This window comes from Dendrobium catenatum, unplaced genomic scaffold, assembly GCF_001605985.2.
Source record: "Dendrobium catenatum unplaced genomic scaffold, ASM160598v2 fragScaff_scaffold_1027, whole genome shotgun sequence".
In the NCBI taxonomy this organism is placed as follows: Eukaryota; Viridiplantae; Streptophyta; class Magnoliopsida; order Asparagales; family Orchidaceae; genus Dendrobium; species Dendrobium catenatum.
In genome coordinates this window covers 1-10,744 of record NW_021319489.1, presented here as the reverse complement: position 1 = coordinate 10,744, position 10,744 = coordinate 1, and the positions used below count along the sequence as shown (strand labels likewise).

General features: G+C 33.4%; 1 protein-coding gene across 1 annotated transcript; it reads right to left on the bottom strand.

Annotated features, from left to right (window-relative positions):
- Positions 1 to 650: 650 nt before the first annotated feature.
- Positions 651 to 6,514, bottom strand: LOC110106471 (cystinosin homolog). Its single transcript, XM_020836396.2, has 5 exons — positions 6,003 to 6,514; positions 5,773 to 5,897; positions 5,546 to 5,588; positions 864 to 981; positions 651 to 769 (listed from the first exon to the last, which is right to left on the bottom strand). Exons 1-5 carry the CDS (start codon positions 6,090 to 6,092, stop codon positions 651 to 653), a joined length of 495 nt encoding a protein of 164 aa, XP_020692055.1. The 5' UTR covers positions 6,093 to 6,514.
- Between the last annotated feature and the right edge of the window lie 4,230 nt (positions 6,515 to 10,744).

Genomic DNA, 10,744 nt, shown 5'->3' with positions numbered 1-10,744 from the left:
ATTAACCAGCAGGTCACATATCACTATTTTTTACCCAATTATTTTACCAAACAGGCCTAAACCAACCTCATCAGAATCACAATATTCAGTTCCAGTTCAGGTCTGTATTGAATCAAAATTATTTTGAATATAAGTCCGATTTTTCAAAACCAGTCAATTTAGCTCTTTCTGACCTGTTTAAACACCAAGCACAACAACGACAGCCTCATAAACAGCAAATTGAATGTCTGAGCATGGAAGTTTTTCCACTTTCAGGCTTTTGAAAGGTCACCATGGAAGGAACATTATTTTTTCAACATAAATAGAGAAATCAGCAGAAGTTTAAGGAACCATGTTTTCCTATGCCATTGAAAGTTCTCCCATTAAACTCACTGAACAACTCCTATCTAACTCATTATAATGGCTAAAAAATACATATATCAATGAAAATCACATTAAGGTTTTGTTTGGGACGACTTTCCTCCTGCTTCTTAAAACAGCTTTTTAATACAAAAGTTAGAAATTTTTAACTAAAAAGTTGCTTTAAGAAGCAGCAAAAAAACCGTCACAAATGAAGCCTAAATCACCATAGCTGTGCACAAGTTAGTTGTGAGTAGCATAACTCTAGAAATTAAACGAATACATGACAGAGGATTGGCAATTTGGCATCATCAATGAATCTGAAAGACAGTGGTGATTCGTTTACAAGGAGATAAAAAACCATTAAATAGAAAATATACCAGCGAAAGCAGGGTCTTCCCTATATTTCCATAGAAGTTTACCCATGTATCTGCATGACAATAAGAGTAGGTAAATGAGAACATAATTACAAAACAGAAGATCAATTGAATGGACCTTCTGATTGAAAAGCTTGGTTGACATACTTTGGTCTACAGACTGCACAGCCATTTGGACAAAGTTCAGCAGACCCCCAGTTAGATCAAGTAAAATATTCCCAATGCTCCATCCTACTGTGCTCTTGCGTTTGAAGTTCATGAATGCCTATAATAGCAACTCTGGTGATCAACAAATCTATAGGCATAAAAGGAAAAAAATTATGTCAGGAGCCCGACTTAAATATCGTGACACCTAACATTAATCATGTATTTGTCAAAAATTTAATTATGTTTCTGACTTTATGACTGCGCCGCAAGTGTCCATATTTCATCTAAATATTGTTTAACTTTATTTTTTTGTCTTCAAAACAATTATAATTATCCTTTTTTTCTTGTAAATATGCCAACATGAGAATCTTGTGGGCACAAAATATCTTCAAAATTTAATATTTTATCTTTAAAATGGCCACAAAAATCTTTATTTTTTTATAAACTTTGGATTAGAAATGAATTAGTTAAATACATGATTTGGACTTTTAAATACCATGTATCGCAATTTTAAAATGTTATTGACTGGAAAGAGGTCAAAGGGTGTCCAAATTCTAGCAACTTAAAAATAAAAAACCGTAAAGGAGTTCTAACATTTGCCCTGATTTACAATTGCCTAGAGTGAATGAAAATAAGGGAAATAGGCAATTCTTTAAGTTTCGATGCTAAAAAAATGAAAAGAATGTTCCAAACAAATCGGGATACATTAATAAATAATAAAAATAAAAATATTGAAAAAGCCTTAAATCATAAAGAAATATGATATTCATTAATGGAATTGAGTAAACTAAATGTGGGCTGTAATACATATGTATGGACAATATTTTAATCATATAATATAATGCCAAATGACTCAAGTTTAGGGTTCTCTACAACAACAACAACAATATCAAGCCTTTATCCCACTAAGCGAGGTTGGCTACATGAATCCTTATTCTCCATTATGTCATGTTAAAAGTTAAACTCTCATTTAAATCTAATAAATAAATGTCATTTCTAATATTTTCTAACCAAGTAATTTTAGGTCTACCTCTACCTTTCTAAATCGGCTGCATCGGCGCCCTGGTGCAGTGTTAAATAGGAAAGGAGTCCTGCGTCATGGACGGATGTGGGCAAAGAAGCTTGTTCATGAAACTCAAATTAGGATGAGAACTTGGAATATAAGTACTCTTACAGGAAAATTAATGAAATTAATAGATATTATATTACATAGGAAAAAAAATCTTCTCTGCATTCAAGAAACTAAATGGGTTAGAGAGAAGACTAAGGAAATTGATAGTATAGGATTTAAACTATAATATTCTGGTAAGAGTCGTACTTGAAATGATGTAGGTGTGATTATAGATAAGAGTTTAAAGGATAATGTTATAAAAATTAATAATATTGAAGATAAAATTATAGCTTTAAAGATTGTTGTTGATGCTAAGATTATTAATATTATAAGTGCTTATGTTTCTCAAATATATTTGGATATAGGTTCAAAATTAAAATTTTGAAATGACTTCTAATAATTAATACAAAATATACCTCTTGAAGAAAAAAAAATTATTGGAGGATATTTAAATCGATATGTTGGTAGAGAGATAAATGATTTTAAAAGTTTTCATGGTGGCTACGGGTTTGGAGTGACTAATAAAGGTGGTAAAGACATATTAGAGTTTTTTTAGTTTATGATTTTGTAATTGCTAATAACTTATTTAAGAAAAAAATGAGCATCACATCACTTATAAGAATGGATATAGTATAACTCATATTGATTATTTTCTTATAAGAAAAATAAATCATTTAGATTGCAAAGATTGTAAAGTTACTCTAAGTGAAAGTTTATGTACTCAATATCGCTTATTAGTTTTGGATTTTAAAATGAAGGGACATAAAATAAAAAAATAAAGTATAATGTTCTTCTTAGATTAGATGGGGGCATTTCAATAATATTAACAAAAAATATTTTTGAAATTAAGATACTAGATCTTAAGATTTTGCCAGTGCATTAGAAAACTGATTTTAGGCAGGAAAAAATAGCTAGTAATATTAAAAATATTGTAAAATATGTGTTTGAAGTATCAAAGGGAAAAACTTCTTATGATAAAAAATAGTGAGTGGTAGAATCAAAATGTGCAAGAAAAGATAAAAAAAATAAGAATATTTGTTATAAAAATTGTTTTAGATGTAAAAATCCTGATAATGGGAAAAGATATAAAGAGACCCGTAAGAAGTCTAAGAAAACAATATGTGATGCAAAAATTTTAGATCTGAATGATTTATATAATAGATTAGATAATTTAGCCAAACATAGAGATAAGAGTCGTAAGGATTTAGTTCAAATAAAGTATATTAAGAATGAAGATCAAAAAGTGCTTTTATTAGAAGAGGATATTCAAAAAAAGTAGTTGAGATATTTTTTTAAACTCTTCAATGAAGATTATAAGAATGTGATTGACTTTAATGGCCTTAGCACCCTAAATGAAAACAAAAATTTTTATTTTTATCGGCGTATTAGTAAAAAACCAAAATTAGAAAGACTTCAAAAAAATGAAGTGTGAAAAAAGTTGTTTGACCTGATGATATACCAATAGAGATGTGAAAATGCTTTGGAGATGAAGGAATTTCTTGGCTTACTAAACTTTTTAATATTATTTTGAAGACTAAAAAGATGTCAGATGAGTGGAGAATGAGTATGTTGATTTCTATTTTTAAGATTAAAGATGATGCATAAGATTGTACAAATTATAGAGAAATTAAGTTAATGTGTCATACTTTAAAACTATGGGAGAGAGTTATGGAGCATAGGTTGCGGCGTGATACTAATATTTCTCAAAATCAAATTGGATTCATGCCGGGTAGGCCTACTATAGAAGCTATACATTTATTGAGAGGTTTGATAGAGAAGTATAGAGAGAATATGGAGGATCTAAATATGATATTTATTGATTTAGAGAAAGCATATGATAAAGTTTCAATAGAAGTGTTATGGAGAATTCTAGAAAAGAAAAGGGTTAATAGTGTTTATATTCAAGTCATTAGGGATATGTATGTTGGAGCTGCATGGGCTCCAAAAATTCGGCCCCGGCCTCCCCACTGCTTTTCAAGGGAGCTTTAACGGATTAAGTTCGAGGGTAAATCTTGGGAAAGCATATTGGGTTCGTAGATAAGACACTGCCAGAGATTTCACCCTTATTTTGCGAAGGCTTTATGATATGAATTCTGGTTTCCTATAGGCGCAAGCCCCTATAGTTAATTACCCCTCCCGATAATGAGAGAGAACTTTCGATTAAGGCTAGTCATCAATCAGATACGTTGTATCCATAGAACCAAGTGGTTTGCCACCAAATGGCACTACTAAATTACGGTCATGGCCAGAGCCCGTATGTTCCCCAATGGCATCAAATTCTTAAGATATGAATCAATAGAATATAATCGATAGGGAAAAAAGCCCTATATTAGCTAAGGTGGATTCAAATTTATCCCCTTAAACAAATACCCATCCCAAGTCTACAAGGTACCCTTAGACGAAGCAACACATGACTGCCGATAAGGATCTTCTGCCAGGTTGGGTTCACTACATCCTCTGACTAAGTAGATCAGGGACCATAATGAATCAGGATGACGAAACCATGATATCTTGATCGGGTCCATCATCTATTCCCCCACTATCCGCTTTAAGTGCAAGATAGTGAAATTTCTAATTTTAAATATCAAATCTCCAAACTTTTCAATTTTGAAATCCCATGTTGCTACTATATGCCAAATAACACACATCTCTATGTATCTAATCGACGACTAGCCTTAATCAAAAGTTCTCTCTCATTATCAGGAGGGGTAATTAATTATAGGGGCTTGCGCCTATAGGATACTAGAACTCAGATAATAAAGTTCTCGTAAAATGAGGGCGAAATCTCTGGGTAGTGGCTTATCTACAAACCCATCTGCCTTCCAAAAATTTACCCCGGAACTTAATCCGTTAAAACTCCCCCGAAAAAAAAAACGGGGAGGCCGAGGCCGAATTTTCAAATTTCACAGTATATAAACCTCACTTAAAGTTATCCTTCAAATGTACTCATACTAGTCCCACTTGCACAAAAACTGCATGCCAGAAGAACTGACATTCTTACCTTAGCTAAGGCAAAGTTATCCTTAAAATGTATTCAAATGTACTTAGAATATTTTAATCAACGTTTGAGTCACAATGAATCTCAAAATTATTGAAATTATTCTAAGATGAATGTAATTCAATTTTTGACTATTCAACTCAAAATAAATTCAACAACTTTTAACATTCATCTTAACCAAACTTTGGTTAGCATGTCCTGACCCAATTTTTTTATGCAAATATCAGGCATCTAAGAATATAAACCTTTGCACCATTTAGAGAAAATAGGACAGCTAGGAATTTTGTCAAAGCAAACCTTGCAAGAATTTTACAGCATACTCAATCAAGTGCGTTTCAAGTATTAGAGTCCAATATTCATGATGCTTTTCGCTATCAATAGTTCTCCAACTTCTCCAAAATAAAAGTCGTAAATCGTTTCTATGATCAATATATAAGTCAAAAATGGATTTGTACGGTGCTTTTGTTATAATCATTCTCCTAACAAAAACTTGAGGGCATATGACAACAGTAAAACAACAAAATCAAGCAAATATCATGAAACAGTGAACAAGAGAAACACAAAGAACCCTACCTGGGGAATGTACTTGATCGCGGTCATGACGACTTGTATGGTGCTGAAAATGTGACATATCATAAATAAAAAAAGTTAAAGAACGTGGCCATTCAAGTGAAACAATTGCTCAAATTGGCAATTAAATGGTATGCATTCATTCAATTTGAAAATCAAGATTATCAAACCCAGCTGACTAATAATTATTTTGAATTTTAAAGGCCACCCTTTGGAAGAAAATTGCTTACTTGAACACAGAAATAAGCCATAGCCAAGAAAGCTTAGGCCAGGCAACAATCAAGCAAACTAAAGCAGCAGCCCAAGTGGCCGAACTGATCAGTATGCAGCTCTTTGAGACATTTTGATTTCCTCGCTGTACTTGCAAAATTAGAGTCATGATAATTCTTAAATCTTTTAAACATGATGGCATTATCATGAAAGGTAAAAATGTTGAAGTGGCAGAGGAAAGTACACTCACGTCATAAATCAAAACTTGCAACAATGTGAAGACTGTCAATAAAACTGCATGTATTGAGAAAGCAACATCATTTGCTGCTACAGGAATCATCTGTAGGAAGGGAAATTATGCATCCAAATTAAGTAAGACAACACTAAGATGAAGGCAGACCTTTGACAAGCATTTTGGAAAGAAAATAGCATTCTTGTGTAAGGATCAATAAATGAGAAAAACATGATAATCAAGAGAACCGGAAATAATCAGTTCAGAGATAAGAACATATATACCAAAAAATCCCTTCAGTGGGAGACCTCAACATGCTCTGATGTCAAAAGGACTGAGAAGAGTAGTTTCAGAGATAAACGCATATCCTAACAAAACCCTTGAGTGGGAAATCTGAACATGCTCTAAAGGAATTCATTTCCAAGATCCCCAGCATACGCCAAATTCAGTTTATTTTGAAAAGAGAGCACCTCTATGGTGCCCAGGGCAATAGACACTTCAAAATTTTACTGAGTTAATTGAATTCAACCAAAATTTTAGTGGTGATGAACCATCAGAAGAATGTTGGAGAAATTTTGTCATCCTTAACGGATTGCATATTTTGTGATTAAGTATGACATTGAAAATAATATATTATTCCGAAGGATAAAAATATTATTTCGCTATAGACTCAATAATAAAATTTATTATTTTAATTTTAATATAGATTTTCTCCTATTCAATATTTGGTTGAATAAGATTTCTTTTATTCTGAGGTCCAGATGCCTCATAAGGGCAAGCCCCTATGATCAATTATATCTAAACATGCTCTGATATCAAAAGGACCGAGAAGTATAGTTTCAGAGATAAACGCATAGCCTAGCAAAACCCTTGAGTGGGAAATCTTAACATGCTCTGAAGAAATTCATTCCAAGATCCCTAGCAACCGCCAGAGCTATTAAGGCAATATCACATCGGCACCACAACACAAATTAAGTTTATTTGGAAAAGAGAGCACCTCTATGGTGCCCAAGGCAATAGATAATTCAAAATTTTATTGAGCTAATTGCATTCAACCAAAATTTCACTGGTGATGAACCATCAGAATAATGTTGGGGAAATTTTGTCATCCTCAACGGATTGTATATTTTGTGATCAAGCACGACATAAAAAATAATATATTATCCCGAAGAGTAAAAATATTATTTTGCTATGGACTCAATAATAAAATTTACTATTTTAATTTTAATAGAGATTTTTCCCTATTTTGGTTGAATAAGATTTATTTTATTCTGGGGCATAGATGCCCGATAGGGGTAAGGCCCTACAGTTAATTATATCTAAAGCATTTGTTACTTGAGAACACTTTTGATTAAACTAGTAATTTTTTATTTTAGAATCATCAAAACATTGACTAATCTTTTCAATTTTGAAATTTATGAAATTCTTATTCAAATATTTGATCTTTGGGAATTTCAAAGGATGAACAATCAACTTGAAATCAAATTTGAAATGAAAGTCAAAGGAATGAAATGTAGGAATACTTGATTTTGCGGAAACTTAGAGATACTCAAACTATCCTATATTGGGCTTTACATTTTAGAATCAAATTTTTGTTTAAGATGACAAATTTCATTTAGAATGTTGGGGCTTATATTCCAACAACACATGTTGAAAGAAATGTCCAAAAGGTGAGGGCTTATGAAGTGGTTAAAATGAGCAACAATCTCGGATCCTATAATCATGGTGAGGACTACTGAGGGGTAATGCCTCGAACCTTCATCTAACGGAGTGCAAGGGACTTACAAACTATAACTCACATAAGGCATTGCCAGCCCGACATCTGGATTTATTACCCTACATGAAAATGGCTACCAGCTAACCCACATAATTGTTTTTAAAACTATGTAATTCGGTCTTAAGGCATATAAAGAGTAGGGGGGCTTTTTTAATTAGAAGATAGGACTTACATGTTGACTTTTAGGCAAAGATTTCTGACCATGTGGGTATGCAAATTTGAGCTCCGAAAATTCACGCCCATGCCTCTCCAAAGCCTCTTTCTTTCTTCAGGTCGTTGAGGAGAGTTTTAACAATTAAGTTCTAAGACAATTTTTAAGGTGGATTGGGTTTTGAATGAAACATTACCCAGAAATTTTGCCCTCATTTTACGAGGACTTTATGATCTGAGTTCAGATTTCCTATAGGCGTAAGCCCCTATAATTAATTACTGATCTCGATAAAGAGTAAACTTTCGATTAAGGCAAGTTGTCAAACAGATACAAAGTATCGGGTGTATAGTAGCAGTATGATTTAGGTATTTGAAAATTTGATATTTAAAATTAAAAATTTTACCATCTTACACTTAAAGCAGATGGTGGGGGAGTGATGATAGACACAATCAAGATCACATGGTTCTATCATCCCAGGTCATCATGATCCCTGTTCTACTTAGTCAAAAGTGGTAGTCAACCCAATCTAATAGAAGGATCCTCATCGACAGTCATTAGTTACTTCGTCCAAGGGTATCTTGTAAACTTAGGGTGAATATTTATCTAAGAGGATAAATTTGAATCCATCTTAGCTAATAGAGGGTTTTATGCCCTATCGATTATGTATTGATTCATATCTTAAGGATTTGAAGTTATTAGAAAACATCCGGGCTCTGACCATAACCATAATTTAGTTGTGTCATTTGGCAGAAAAATCACCAGGTTTAGAGGATCCCGATCATAACTGTCTATATGTGGTTCTATTTGGTGGCAAAATCACCAGTGTGGTGCCATTTGGCGGCAAAATCACCGATTACAGCACATGTGACATGCCCTTACTGATAGAAGATGATTTGAGAATGAATCATAGTGATACTCTCGACCTGACATTCGCTCTGTATAAGCTGAAGTGATTTTCACATTTGTCCACCTCAACAAAACGTTGAGGAGGGTGGATGGGTATTTTGCTTTAAGTGCTTTGGTGTTTTATTTTATTTTAAATATCTTGATTTTGGTGACTTTTGGGTTTTTACTTTTGAGTTTTTGTGAGAATTTGAGAGGTATTTTTAAATACTTGGGATTCCCTCTAGTTGAGAGTTTCTGTCAATACAACCATCACTGGGGCACTTATAGGCAATTTTATTTTATTGATTAAACCTTGTCGACTCTGCCTATTTTTCAATAGAGGATCGATTCATTGTCAGCTTTATGCCTTTATTAATGAATTTTCTTTGTTATAAACCTTGAAGGTCTAATATAAACGTATAAAACAAATATCTCGGTCGATGTCATGATAGTATATTTATTTGATAGCTGGAGCCATGCCGGTTCCTATCCACCCACATAGAATGATTCGGCTCGAACATAGATTCATTTCTTGACCCGTGCAAGATCCTCACACGTTACGTATGTACTTATAACAGACTCGTCGGAGCCCATGTGGGTATATAGTTTTACATATATTTTGCATGATGTGCTTGTATAGTGGTTGTATGTGTGCAGATATCTATGACCAACATGCATATTCGCACACACTTATACCTTCATTTGTATATTAATATACTTGTATGAGCATTTATATATCTGCATATATGCATGTATGTTGGCGTATGCATTTGCATTTTGCTTGATATTCTTGATATGCACTATAGTGGTTTAGCTGTTAACATGGCGTATAATGCTTTTGTACATTATGCGTGATAATATATACATGCATTGTCAGTTTTATTTGCATGTTGATTCAGTACTTTCATGCAGCGCATGAAGCATTTGTATAATGACGTAGTGTGTTGTCGTTATGCAGTACATTTTGCATGTTGAATGACAAGTATGCAAGACGTGTTTTGTATTTTGCAACATGCATATGCATGATGTTGATGCATTAGTGCACATTTCGATGCCTGGGATGTTTCTGCAATATTCAAATATGATTAATTACAAAATTCCATTTAATGCCTTATATTTGCTTGTACGAGTGTTACAAATCCAGTGGTATAGCATTGCACTATGATTATTTGTTACTTCTTGTAGATGAGTTGTTGAGAAATGCACAGGGCTCCACTTAGGAATTTATAAATATCTTATGTCTGTTTGTATGCATGTTGCATATTTAGTGGCGTTGTTTAGCAGCGCACAAGGTCTCATTTCATTTTCTGTATATTACTATCTTCTTCAGTATTTAGCCTGTGAGGGTATATTTTTTCCTACAACGTGCTGCATAACGTATGAGGGCCTTCCATCAATCTTTTGCAGGTAAACTGATTTATTTGGCATGATGACCTGACTTCGTAAATTTATAGCCTCAATTTATCAGTGGCCTGTAGTTTTTATCATTGATTCCCTGCTTTGCTTACAGGTGAATCGTAGCATTGTATTATAGGTCAACCATTGCTTCTTACGGTCGAGCTAATTATACATTGCAAGCTTTGTTGGATTTTGTTCATCGGTGGTGCATCATCAGCAGGCGTTCCAAAGTTGTCTGCAAGTGGATTGCATTCAATGCATATTTTGCTCATAAGCTGGTTGTAGAGTTGCATTATGGGTTATTAGTTGCTTTATGCAAGTAGATTGTTGTGTAGTAATGAATTTCCTTTAAATGCTTGTGGATATTTGAACCCATCACAAGCTTTTATGTTTGCTTGTAGATAGCTCGTAGATATATGACAAGTATTCTATAACAGCTCGTAGATGATATCTAGTGTATATGGCGGGTCTCCTACAGAGCACATAGGCATTTGCATTTGTCGCTAATTGATCACATTTTGCTTGCAAGGGATCTGTGTATTCATCTTC